The sequence below is a fragment of the Terrapene carolina genome, unplaced genomic scaffold (assembly GCF_002925995.2).
Source record: "Terrapene carolina triunguis isolate 2854851 unplaced genomic scaffold, T_m_triunguis-2.0 Scaffold395, whole genome shotgun sequence".
NCBI classification, from domain to species: domain Eukaryota; kingdom Metazoa; phylum Chordata; order Testudines; family Emydidae; genus Terrapene; species Terrapene triunguis.
In genome coordinates, this window is record NW_020664746.1 from 1,901,931 (window position 1) to 1,916,273 (window position 14,343).

Consider the following 14,343-nt stretch of genomic DNA (forward strand, 5'->3'; position numbering starts at 1 on the left):
GCAACGTTTGGCACGCGGCTCGCCAGGGTAAGCACCCTAGCGGGCTGGGCCAGTTTATTTACCTGCTGACGGGGCAGGTTCAGCCGAACGCGGCCCCCACTGGCCGTGGTTTGCCGTCCCGGGCCAATGGGGGCGGTGGGAAGCTGCAGCCAGCACATCCCTCGCCCGCGCCACTTCCCGCCGCCCCCAATCGCCCGAGATGGCGAACCGCGGCGAGTGGGGGCCGCGATCGGCCGAACCTGCCGCGTCAGCAGGTAAATAAACTGGCCCGGCCCGCTAGGGTGCTTACCCTGGCGAGCCGAGTGCCAAATGTTGCCGACCCCTGGTTTAGACAAAACATCGGTTTCCACCAGAAAAAAGTTAATCAGCAACATTTCCACCAGCTCTAACAGTGCTGGTGCATACACTGATCCAACAGGAACTGGGTTGAGCCCTATTTGACACAGCCTATGGAATTGATGTTGGATGGGAATGATTTGCTGGCACTGCTGAATGGGGATGGATTTTCAATAGAAAGATGCTTGTTTCTGCTTTATCTGATGTTATTTGCTACAGAATAATGTTCTTCACATCCCACTCTGCAGCAAACACCATCCAGTGGAAACCAGGCAGCCAGCAGTGCTCTCCTGAGCTTTCATCGGAAAAAAGCAACATTGTTTTTTCAAATTATTAAGGGAGAAACAAACCCCAAACAAAGAAACCAAGAGCAGGATTTTATTATTTTGCTGCATGTAAAATCATTTATTTGTGCCTTGTCAATAATTTAATTCATCCAAATCTGTTTCTAAAACAGAAGTGAAATGTGTAATTCATTTTAAACCATTAGATATGGTCCTGCCATCTGCACAAGCAGGAGGAGGATAGCTCAGGCTGTATAACTCATGAAAAAATGTACTGGATTCAATGGGACACCACATAGCAGAAAAGATATCATGCTAAATGAATGCTGACCTCTAATTAATATTTGTGGGGGGTTATCTACACTGTAAGAGCCTGACATTTATAGGTCAGGTAATTACTTTTCTATTACAATGTTTCTGCACTGAGACACAGGTCATTAGTTTACTCATAAAGGAACACGTCCCAATTTGAAATCAGTTATTACCACTAGGTCAACATAGTCCAAGACATCACCCTAATCTTTTCATCACTGTGAGTGAGTCAATGAGAGACATAGTATGTCCTGTTTGTAAGATATTTATTATTGTCCCTGATCACCTCCAGCAGATGCATAATCATTTCTTCCTCTGTATTCTGATTTTTCTCTCTCCTGTTTTAAAATGGCTTCCTGTTGCCTTCCAATCCTTCACTTTGTCTGCTGTGCTCTGTTATCCTGGAAATGTAAATCCTATTGTGCCTTCATTCTCATTCTCTGTCTCCTTTTGTGTTTGCAGAAATCACATGAATTTCATCTTTCATTATCTCCAAGCCTTAAATTGGATAATAAGCGTAGCTGTAATTATTTCACAATAACCCACTCTCATGTCTAAAGGCCGGATCCTGGCAATGACTTAATGCAGGCAGACCCCACTATCAGTAGAGGTTCACTGTGGGACTCCTTGGAAGCTCTGCTTGCATAGAGTCCTGCTCCTGTAAGGTGTCCCATTGACTCCAACGCAGAAGAGCAGCATGTGCATTCCCAGTGCAGTATTGATGCCTGAATGATTCTTAAAGATTTTAACCAATTCACTTCCGAACCATTATACCAGCAGAGAGCCCATGTCATAACATGTATAATAAAAGCTGATGGAGAAATACTACTGCTAATACAGCATGACTAATCCATATGTTCTAATTGCTAGGTAAAAGATGTGAAAGTATGTAGTGTCATTTGGAAAACATTGGGTGTTTACAAGAGACTAGGAACTGAACTTGACAAATAATTATAGAAGACAAAAACCCAGCCCACACTAATAACTAGATATAAGAGCTTTTTCAATGTACTTGAAAAACTGTTTTAGTATCTCCTTATATGTGGGATTTTGTACATTCATTCAGCATCAGCGTTTCACTTTTTTCCTTAAGTGTCCTCTATATTTTTACTAGCCAATAATTATTTTGTCTGAACTTCATTCCCTGATAACAGCAAACTCATCAGTCTCCACAGTATTCAACAAGCAAGCATGCTCAGGAAGCAAAATGTTCAGATTTGAGAAAAACAATGTCATGCCAAACCACCGATTTTAATTTACATCCATATCCACTTCTTCCATTATGAAGAGCTTTGAATTACTGTAGTTGCATAATTAACAAATATTCCCATTTTGACAAAAGATTATTCCAAAGGCACATGCACAGTAATGTACCATGGTTGAGCACTCATGCTGGGTCTTCAGTGATACATGCTTCTATTTAAGTTCCCTCAGGGGCATAGTACCACACAACCTGTGGGAATAGTCTGTAGAAATTTCATACGTTCTCCCTGGTGGGTCAAAAATTATTGTGTATGTAGGGGGTGCACGTGGAAGTATGCAAATAAATGTGCATTTCCCTGCTCATTCTACATTGTGTTTCTAAACCAATGAGGACGCATGTCTCCTCCCACATCCTCAAAAATTAGAATGGAAAGGTCATATCCTCAGCTGGTTTAAAGGAACATAACTCCATCAACTTCAGTGGAACTATGCCAATTTACAGCAGCTCGCAGTCTGGTCCTGAAACAATATCCTGCTAGTCCTCACTTGGAGTCAGCCTCTAACTGTGCCCTTTGGACTCCTGGAGCTCCGCAGAGCTGCTTACCTCTTGATGCTGAAACACTGTCCGTGAGATTGCCAGTATTGCCAACCCCAAATGTTCAAAAATCACGAGTCAGTCTCACTAAAAATCATGAGATTGGCTTGAAAATCATCAGATTATATAAAAATAATAGATTTGGTGAGGTTTTTTTATTTGCCTTCTGAGCCTTTAGGATGCACTAGGGTCACATTTTGAAGCTTTCTCCACAGGCATGAGGATTAGAAACTTACTTTTTCTTCAAGAATGAAGGCTGAAATCATCACATATCCACTTGACTCCAGGAGCTCAGGCTTTAAGGAAAACAATAATTATCATGAGACTCTCAACAAAAATCATGAGAGTTGGCAACACTGGATTTCTTAGTAATTATGGCTCAGTCCAGGCCTCTCAGGATTTCCAGAAAAATTTCTGACCAATTAAACTCATATCTTTGTCTTCTATTGTGGGGTATTCCTTTGGTGTCAGTTCAGCCATGATGACTTCTGCAGATGAGCCCAAAGCTGGAGGGGGTTAGATAACAGGCCCATTGCTATCTTTCCTCTCTGAATTGGTCTGTTCATGGATTAGGAAGGCTAGAATCACAGCAGAAAACGGAGTGACCACCTACTGCCCTGAATGATCCTTGCCACTCCTTACTAGCAAGAAACACTCAAGAGCATGTGGCACTCCTACTAACTGAGATTGTCAACACCTCATTTGCAGAGACAAATCTACCTACAGTGCACTGTAGTCCAGCCAATACTCAAAATGTCATCACTCAGCACAACTGGCCTCTCCCAGCTACTGCCCAACATCCCCCCTCTTGTAAGCGGATGCATCACTCCCATTCCTGAGCAAGCTAAGTGGGAAGATTGCCAGGGCCCACCTCTCCTGTCACCTAGACACTACCAATATCCTTCATGAAGAGCAGCTGGCTGAAGCTGAGCTTGAGTGTGACTAATAACCCCTCAATGCCAGCTAGCAAAGGGTTCACTGTTCTGTAACAGCAGGTCTGGCAAACTCACTATCCCAACCACACTGCTGTCATAGTAGTCACCCAAAAAGGGTCTTGCTGGGGGGTCTAATGGAAGCTCACATCACACTGATCCTCCTAATAGTTGTGTGATGTATGTACGAGTGATAGTTAAGAAGTTGTATGTATGTATTGAAAATATGTTTAGAATCTGTGTCCCAGGAAGGGTTGGCAAGCTCATTTTGCTAGACAAAGGGCTGTGGAATCACCTGCCTTGGTTCATATGTAAATCAAGCATTGTAAAGCCAACACAAGGGAGGTCCCCTTTACATGTGACAGTCAACAGGAAAAACAGGTGGGGGGAGATGTGAGACAAACAGGAGTATGTGAAAACACCATGGAGCCAGCACCCCAGGAAAGAAACCATAGGGAGTTGTCCTGACTTTGGGGACAAAAACAATGCACTTTGGGATATAAGAAGAAGGCACCAGGACCCCTCTTTTGTCCTACACTTAAACGGGTAGCTGGGTAGTGCAGTTATACCCAACCAACCTCGGATGAAACGCTGCAAGAAAGAGCTTAGGTGAGAAATTGCTTGAGATAAAGTTAGTCTATTAAAATTAAGTCTTCGTCTAGTAGAAGCATTTTATACTTTTGTTTTATTTGTAACCTGTTGTTCTTATTACCCTGGCTCACTATCTCGTAAATCTTTGTTAATAAGCTTACATTTGTTTTCAGTACGAATAGATTACAGTGCTGTGTTGTTATATAGGAGCTGATACTCAGTTGAAACAAACAAGCTGGTGCGTGTATGCTGTTCCCTTGGGAGTAGCATGCCTGGTCATTTCTGTGCGTGTTCATTGACAGGGGATGGACAGTGCAGCAGGATGCTTTCAGAATGGCTCAGGGGCTCGGGTGCCCCTATTGTTAACCTGCAAGACAAAGTGGGGCCTGGCAGAGTCCAGACTAGAGTCCTTGAGTGGCTGTAGTACTAGCAGTGTCAGGAAGCTGACCTCCAGCTGCCACATGGAGGACTACCTCATGCTTGAAATGGGGGTGGGGTAATGAGGTGACCCGTGTAGTCCTGGGTACCCCGAGAAAGTGTCACACTTGGAAAGACTGATGCAATGCTAATGAGGAGAGGGATGCTCTTTGAAGAACCTACCACCTCTATAGCATCACCCTGCCTTTAGAGAGTCCATAGCCTGGGTGTCCACCTGAACTGTTCACTGCTTCTGGATGACTACCTTCTAGTGTTAGATTCAGACTTAGCCACGGTGATGCATGGATTTCTTACATCCAGGTTTGATGGTTGTCCTTTTCTATATCTAAGGGTGAAACCAAGGCCTGTTAGAAGCTATAATTGGTTCAGAACCCAGCAGCCTGGCTGCTCGCTAACACAGGCCACCAAAGGCCCATTACCCTCAGGTTCCACTCTGCACAGCTCCCTGGTGAACATGAAGCCTAATTAAAGGTCTCAAAGCCCTCCATGGACTGGCCCAAACTGCTTGGAAGATCCTGCAACATCAAGGCCTCCCATGACAGCTGCATTCCACTGGGTCAGCAAAACTGTCCCTCACAAGGTGAAACTCCTGGCAGGCAGGCTCACAAAGATGGAGCTGACCCCAAAGGATGGTAAATGACCACAAACATTGGCACCTTCAGAGCAAAATACAAGGCCCACTCCTCCAGCCTCCTCTTCCCACACCAGCAGCACAAACCAACCAGCTAACGCCTTGTCTCTGCTGACAGGAGGGGAAAGAAATACATATATCTTCATATGTACACTTCAGAATTTGGAGAAATGTTCCGATATCATGATGATGGGCACCATATAGGAAAGAAGGCGGGACAGCGAGAGAGATAAAATAGTCAGATAACTTTAAAAAAAGCAAACAAAAAACCTAGCATCATGAACAACTATGGCACTATGGGTATAAATTAACCCATCATCATCTTCATGGTGACAGCATGTACTGCCACCCTCTCCCAGGAGGAAAAGGAACATCTTTTGTATAGAGATATTCAATGCAGCCTGACGTTTTGTTTCACAGATGCAGCCACTGAGCTACCATTAGTCTATTATGAATACTCCATTCAGGCAGGCAGAATTACAGCTCCCTAATCAAGGTGCCTTTGATCACAGCAACCCCGTTGTTTCTGGCTGCTTTTAGTCCCACTGTGTTCCCAGCAAGTGAGCCTGTGACTGTAAGACCTGCCTTTGAAGTTGTCTTTTGTTTTCCCCCTAAATATACATGGTGTCTTCTTCTGCTGAGGAACGTTATTAACAAGGCTGGGTGTTCTGACATGCAGTTTTGCTCAACATAACTCGTGTTTGGCAAGTGCATAACCTTCCCCAGCTGTGCAATAGCCATTTGTGGAAGTATTGAACAACGGGGAGAGAGAGTTCTGTGCATCTCCAAAAGAGGAAAATTACCTTGTCCTTTCTAGTTTTGCATAATTCACATCAGACAGGGACTGATGCTCATCGGCTGTTTTCTTGTTCTTTTCTAAAGTGCAGTGATGCAAGGCAGATTAAGTTGTCATAATTACCAACATCTTTTCTCTGAACACTGTCAGGAAAACCTGTCTTTCTATGGCAAATAAACTCTTTCAAATCAGATGTAAATAGAGGGAAGTGGGAGAGGGAGAATGTCCAAGGATAGAAATCAGTCAACTTCTTTAACACTCCTTTTCTTAGATCATCCACATGATGACTGACTCATAATGGATGATGGCCTGGGATTGTGGGGTTAGAAGGAAGGAGCAAGGAGTTCAGATTACACTAATCAGCTTGGTTATCCATCAACAGTCTTGCCTGCTGCCCCTGGGGTCTGTGCAGACCATGGATTGACGAGTGAGAAGTGCAGTAAATGGTAACATGTGTCTAGATTTGAATTGGTGGGTGAGTTTACAGAGGTGGAAAGCTGCCAAGAGCTAGTACTGGCCATGCTACGAGTGGTCTCAAAAGTGGGGCAGAGGGAGGGAAGCACAGGAGGTGTGAGGGAGTGTCCATGGACAGAGTTAGCCAAATTGCAGCCAGTGATTAAGAGCCATGTGAGTGTAATCGCAGGGACTAGAAAAACAAAACCACTCATTTCAGTAGCTGTCCAAGAACCAATGACCCAAGGCAGCTGGAAGCAGAGCTCCTCAACAAATGCTATGAAACTTTAACTGTGGTACAGTGGAGGCTTGTCAACATTTTTGAATGGAGCAAGAGACACATGTTGGTGATTCTCTAAGCCTTAATTGCCCTCACTGAAGTTGCGCTGAGTTCAGTAGACATCTTCCTAATTAAGTGCCATTTCTTTCAGGTGCTAAATAAACCCCATCTTTGTCTTGGGCATCCATGAAAGGTTTGCAGTTCCTAATTGGCAACATTTTCCTGCTGAACCTCACCTGTCATTAAATTTGACCCTCTGCACAGAATGGTGAAAACCTTCAGTCTTTATTGCTCTAGAGGTTTTACTGGCACCAGCATCACAAATCTCTTCTTTGGGTAAAAGAGTGCAGTATTCCTGCTGCTGTGGCCACCATCTGGAAAGCATACAAAGCTGTGGTGTTAAAAGCTACATCATCACATGTTTTCTCATGGGTATGTGAGAGGGAAATATTGGGTGGGGGGGGATGTACAAACCTAGCGTTGCTTTTAGCCCAGTTCTAGTTATAATACTATCCTCTGCACTTGTTTTGTAACCTATCTTAACTGGCTTCAGGACAGTATAACCAGTGGTGGTGTGGTAAAAAACAAACAAACAAACAAAAAGAAGTGAGTAAACTAAACTATATTCCCCAAATGAGAAGTGGGTAAACTCTATTTACCAGGTTTACCCTCGACTACGCTACTGAGTATAATACCTCTATGTAGCAAGTATAAAGGGTTTGTGATGAAGACAGAGCATCTTTTCTCCTCTCTCCCTCATATACTTATAAATATTTTCACTCCAAAAACTTGCTAAACTCAGTGTTAAGGGTGCGCAGGTATTATTTCCTGATAAAAACACTAAAAAGCAAGGAATTCCTAAGTTAAGACAACACTCCAAGCACTAGCCTGTTACCATCATGACATTCCAGCACAGTAACACACTAATATCCCCTCTGCCATACTCATGTTCAATTCAGCAGTACACATCAAAGTACTGAAAATTTTTCAAAATGAAAGCTTAGATTGTGGAGCATCCACTCAATGACAACATAGATTCCACAATGAAGTTATTTGGTAACCATTAGAAAGTATATGGAAGCGGTGTAACCAGTAGGGTTGGTATATCAATAAAGTTTAAAGGGAGCCTCTATCTTAGCTTTCGCCAACCTAGAAAGGAGTCAATTAGCAAATTTAATAAATCAGAAATGTATTTAGTAGATATATCCTAGAAAAAGTTACCTGTGAAAAAACAAAAATTCTGAGGGACCATTTAAAAACGATTATGGCTCATAATTGGCAGATTTTCAATTATCTGAAAATTCTCTCAAAATTCATTCTGTATTTTAAGTCCTTCTTGTTCTGTACATTAGGAGAAGATACACTATTTTATTCCTACATTGTGAAGAGGATTTTCCTGCTTAAGCCCCTGCTTCAAGGGCAAATCTTAATGCAATCTTAACTATAGAGACATTACAGCATCTCCATTATATGAACACACACCCATCCACACATTTATGTAATAAATAATACTTTTGTTTTCAAAAGTATGTAGTAATTTTGGATGTCTTAGATTTTGGGTACCTCTTGTAGACACCAGGTAGAGTAGGTTAAAAAATGAAAACATAATTTAAAAAAAAAATCAAAGTGTTGATCTAGTTCTGAAGGATTCAAAACAGAACAATTTGTATTTTTTTCCAGAACGGTTTTACTTTTCATATTTTTTCTCCTCTTTCTTTCCTTTTCCGCATTGTCTTCCTACCCCCCAAAAATTAAATACATACAATTAACCATGTCTAGAGTTGGGTATTTTAACCCTTTTTCAAATTTTTCCTTTTTCCTTTTGGTACTTAGCAAATTTTTGAAAACTTTTCCAACTTTAGAAAAATTACAAAGTAAAAAGTAAAAGAACAATGACATGGACACCACTCCTTCTATTGTAGTGGGGGAAAAAGGAACAAAAAGAGCGTGTAAAGGGAAAAAAACCAGAAACACAAAATTTCACAATTCTAAAATTTGAAATTTCCAGTTTTGGTGAAAGAACTGAACATTTTGAAAAAAAGAAAAAGCTTTTCAATTAAAAAAAAATTATTGAAAAAAAATAATTAAAAATTTTCAGCCAGCTCTAATCAGATTGCTCTGATTTTCAGAAAGTGCTGAGCACCTACCTATGATAACTGGACCTTTTTTGTCCCAAGTTCAGCACCCAAAAAAATAGCTCTTTGTGATCAGTGTATTTAGCCCCACAGTCGACAAGAACAGGCAGAGTATTTGCAGATATTCTACATATTAACCTTTCCTCTGAAAAATCCAGAACATATACGTGTCCCATATCTTTTCCATAAGCAAGAAATTTATTTATTTATACTGTGTATATATATGTATGCGTCTGGTGCAGAGGCAGATTTCAGAGGAAACTGTGGTCAGACAGAGTTGTTTAAACACATGTATCTCCCTGAAGTTATTTGCTGAAAGTTTGTGGCTCCAACACACCCTTATTTTCCCTGCCCTCCTCTGATGCATTCTCTTTTTATGGTTTCCAGTTCGAGTGAGGGGTTCGGCGTGGCAGAGAAGATCGCACTGCTCACCTTTATCTCGGCGGTTATACTCATGGCGATCCTGGGGAACTTGCTGGTGATGGTGGCAGTATGCAGAGACAGGCAGCTCAGGTGAGCCAGCATGCAAGCCCACTCAGTCCCCTCCTTTAGGAGGAATTTTATAAGGACACGGCCATGTAATTGGCAAGGGCCGGGGGCAAAAACCAAACCCAGACAGCTAAGAACATAAAACATTGTGATAAAGAACGCTCTCTCCTTTCTTCTCCCCACCATTGAAGTCATGGCAAAGTCAGACTCCGATATTGTTCCCAATGTGTCTGGACTCAGATTTATACTGCAGAAGTGTGATCATTTTATTATCCAATCATTATATTTTTAGCACTCCAGGCATCAAAAACAGATAAATCACTTGCAGAAAGCCACACAGGGGAATGCTGGAGAAGCATTACAGCGCCTTCCCTTTCCTATTCCAGTTCCTTTTAAACAAAACATGTCAGAAAAATGCAGGGAGCAGGAGCCGTGTCTGTCACAATTAGCGTGTTACCGGGATGCAGCGGGGCATAGAGTGGGGTTTACAAAGGAGCCTGAAGAAGTGAGGCACCCAGCTCACAACAGACACTTGGGCACCCTCTTAGATTTCTTTCAAAACCTCAGCCAAGATGGGACGTGCTTTCTCCAGTGATAGCTGATAGCCTTTGGATTCTGCAAATGTACCTCCATGCACATGAATAAAAGCACTTCAGATCCACATTTCTTCCATCCAAAGCCCCACCTGCCCCAGCTCTGCTAATGCAGCTCTACCCTGACCTGCAGTACTGCCTGCTACTCCAGCCCTGAGCTTCCACACAGCTCTGCCAATGAGTCTAATCATGCAGCCGTTACCTTTTTCAACTGCCTTCACTAAAAACTGAAAGAAAAATTCAAATGAATAATGATTAACATGCAGGTAATAAAATTAGAGACCAAGTCTTATTAAACCCTATTAATTCTCCCTGTAGAACAGGTTACCTAATAGTGTACAACTTATCAAGAGGAGAAACAAGTCATACGTGTTGACTTTGCTTCCATGATAAAGCCTGCAGGTTATCTAGTCTACTGAGACTCACACAGTCACTGGACAGGGATATGGTAAGCCGAGTGTTTCCCCTGCTAGAGTAATAGCTGGGGGACCTGCTAATTAGCAATTCATCATCTGACTGTCAGCTTCTGAGAGCTCCCATCCTGATACTGGCACGTTAGCTTTAATCAGGCTGTGTGCAGCACTGGAAGTACTGAGGAAAGTCTGTATGTTTCTCAAAAGTCTCTTTCTCAGTCCTCCCCCAACTTCTCCTTGGGCATTTGCTCTCCTTCCACCTGTCCTGCATGCCTAAGAAGACATATTCCAGCACAGTGTTGTCACCAACCCATTTCCTGAAACCCCAGACCTTCAACATTATCCCGTCAGAAGCTCCTATTGGGTAATGCTCACTCATCTCCTGGAAGCCCAGGCCTTTTATGCTGTTAGCATACTGCCTCTGTCTCCTACTTTGGCTGCCATCTGCAGATGGAACAGGGCTTCCCCAGAAACAAAATGACTTTTCTTCTTAAATTGAAACTCTTCGCAGGTTGCTAGAGCCCACTTTCCTTAGGGAATAACAGGATGGGAAGGAGAAGAGGGTGTGTTTAAGAGTACAACTATATTGCAATCAGAGGTGAGACTGCAACACTTGCAGACATATCCGAGCTCGGTTTGATCTAGCTAGCACAAATAACAATAGCAGTGAAGCCGTAACAGCACGGGTTAACTGCTCAAATACATCCCAAGGCTTCTGGGTGGGCTTGTACAGTGCTGCTGCGGCTTCACTGCTATTAGTACTTACACTAGCTAGGTCAAAGCTAGGTTAGGTATGGCTATATGTCCTGCAGTCACACCTCTGACTGAAGTGTAGGCAGCCCCTAACTCACCCTGGTAGCTTCAGAAGGCAGAAGAAGAGCCTTGACTCTTTGTGACTGCTTGAGAAGTGGGTGGTTTGAGAGACACATGCTCAGGCTTGATACTTTTATTAATGTTTATGGTAAGACTAGTGGGATAAAGAGGGAAATCAAACATAGAGGCCACAGAGCACAAGGAAAACAATAGAAAATGCTGGGGCTTTCTTAACTTTTATTAAGAACCACTGAAAATGCACTCAACTTGAGAGTCTATTTGTATTTCTCTGCGACTTGAAGTCTTTAGATCACGATCTCAGGACTTCAACAGCAGAGTTAAGGGAAAGTGGGGGGGTCAGTTTTTGTGGCCTGCATCATGCGGGGGGTCAGACTAGATGACCATATTGGTCCCTTCTGACCTTAAAGTCTATGAGTCTATGAGTCTATGAGTATGTGCACAGTGCTGCATTCTGCACACACACAATGGAAAGTGGTGCATATAATGTGCCAGTTTGGTCACACAAACAGACATGTGCATGTCCAGTTACATCTTTTGTGTGCACAGGTAGAAACACCCATGCAGTCATGCAGGGGTCCTTGTGAACAATCGGCCCCCAAACCAGGAAAGTAATTAGGGACAACCATTTAAAATAGTTTAGAGGTAGGTTAGAGGACCCTTTAGTGAACCGTTGGGTCTATCCGCACATGGGATGTACTGCTTTGAAAAGTCCCACTGAGTTTTTTTAATATATGTCTTGTAGGAAAATCAAGACCAATTATTTCATTGTCTCACTTGCCTTTGCGGACCTGCTGGTGTCGGTGCTGGTGATGCCCTTTGGAGCTATTGAGCTGGTTCAGGATAACTGGATTTATGGAGAGATGTTCTGCCTGGTCCGAACATCTCTAGATGTCCTGCTCACCACAGCATCAATCCTTCACCTGTGCTGTATCTCCCTAGACAGGTATGAGCATAAAGACATGTACAGGTACATGTTTTTGCCAGCCGTTTCTTTTGTCATGATGCACACCATTAGGTCTTAAGAAAAAGTAACATATCCAAGGGTTCTTTCTCAGCTCAGAGGCATGTATGAATATGTTGTATAATGTATAGCACAGCTGTAAACATCTTATTGTAGCAGCTAATGGAGAGAGCACACTGAAGCTTCATCAGTGTAACAAGAGTTGAAGAAAGGTATTGTTTATATTGATAGAGTGAGTGAGCTCATCACCGCTGGTGTAAATTCTGTTGACTTCAGGAGCTGAGGTTCTGGCTCAGTATCTTGCAAGAACCATGTCCTCTGTTTCTTAAAAAAGAGATATTTAAAACATGTATTACAGAAGAGACTCCCAGCAGTCACAAAGGGCTATTCCTTTTAGTGCAGCACTTGGTACACTTTTAGTAGGAGTTTGTCTTCTTTTGAAATATCAGGTATTGGTCTGGAGGCTGGATTCCAGACTTGATTAGCAACTGGTTTGATTCATTATAACGAATCTTACAACCCCAGGCATAGATACACCAAATTACTATCCGGCTTTATATTCACAATGCTGTCTCCTTGAGATGTGTTTAAAGTGCATTCGGTACTGCTATTTCTATTATTAGCAGCTGTATAACCAGATGAACATTATATTAATGTATGATATATTTTGGCATATTATTACTAGATTGTAGAAAAAATAAACAGCAGCACATAATGTTTATAATGCTTGTTATTCCAAGGCATCCTTGGTCACTTTTAAACTTCACTTGTGGTGATGGCTAATAAGTACAGCTGGTTTAATTAAAAAAAAAAGCAATTATTTTTTGTAGGATATTTTGAAACATTTTTGCTTTTTCAAAATTTCCTGCAAAGAAATTATTTTTTTATACAAAAACAAAAAACAAACTCCTCTCTGAAAACCAAAACTTTTTTCACTGTAAATTTTTTCTCCAAAAAGTATGTTTTGATTTTTGACTTCCAGTTTTTCATTGAAAAACTACCGTAGATTTTTTTTTTACCTCAATGAAAAACGTTCTATAAAAAGTTTCATTGTGGTTTCATCAGAAAATGTTTTGATGGGTTTTTTTTTTTGGACCAGATGTACTAATAAGTAAGGGTTAAGTTTTGTATTCTAGGTTCTGAGAAGGAGAGAGGAACTTTTCTGATTTTAATGACAACTAATATTTAATGGCAACTAATTGTGAGGACAACTAATATTTATGTAGTCTTTTGTCCAAAGATTCCAAAGCCACCTACACACTTTGCAAGATATTTAATACGCTGAATTCATCACTAAATTGCAGCTTTTATTTGGGATGGGACACAGCAGCTGTTTAACAGTACACAGCAATCCTGTGCAACAGTTCGGAGTGGCAAGTGAAGTAATAGTGTATCTGAATGAAATGGAAGAGGATATTTTGATAGCCAAGACATATTTCCTGTCTTGGAACACGACCTGGAATTCAAGATAGCTGGCCTGTGAAAATGAAGCATTAAATCTGAGGGTGCCACCTGAGACGTTCATTACCTCAGGGCGGTTCACAGACTTCCATTTTTAGCTGATTATCAATCAAGCAGTTGTTAGGCACTGAGCTGCGAAAATTGAAATTCTTGATAAACATTTGTCAAGTTAGCGAGTTAAATCCTCCAGCCTTTAATTAAACCCAGTGGGTCATACAGACATGAGAACACCAAGGCCATTCGGCTCCCTCCCGAAAAAAGTTCTGAGACAATCAACAGTGAAAAGGGATCTCTCCTCACTGTGGGTTTCTTGCCTCTCTTTGAAGAGCCAGGCCTTACCCCTTTAATGTAGACCCCAGGCTCTTGTGTCTACTCCACACTTATTTGAATGCTGCTTTCCACTTTCTTTCTGAGCCTGTCCAACTTCCCAGGAAATTCTGTCTTCTAAGGGTTGCCTCCTTCCAACAGGGAAGGTGCTGAGATTTTTCAAGCAACAAGCAGAGTTTTGTTTCTCATTAACATCGTTCGAGCCGCTGTATTTGAGTCACTGTTGTATCAGTTACTGTCAAGATGTACAGCTTGATTCTAATGTTCTGGTGATGCAGA

The 14,343-nt window shown here is 42.0% G+C and overlaps 1 protein-coding gene across 1 annotated transcript in view; it reads left to right on the forward strand.

Moving 5' to 3' along the window:
- HTR4 (5-hydroxytryptamine receptor 4) overlaps nt 1-14,343 on the forward strand; it is a 166,432-nt gene that overhangs the window by 21,431 nt on the left and 130,658 nt on the right. Inside the window, exons 2-3 of the mRNA XM_026658055.1 lie at nt 9,374-9,499; nt 12,058-12,258. Of these exons, the coding sequence (XP_026513840.1) occupies nt 9,374-9,499; nt 12,058-12,258 (327 nt within the window). The remainder of the gene's footprint in view (nt 1-9,373; nt 9,500-12,057; nt 12,259-14,343) is intronic.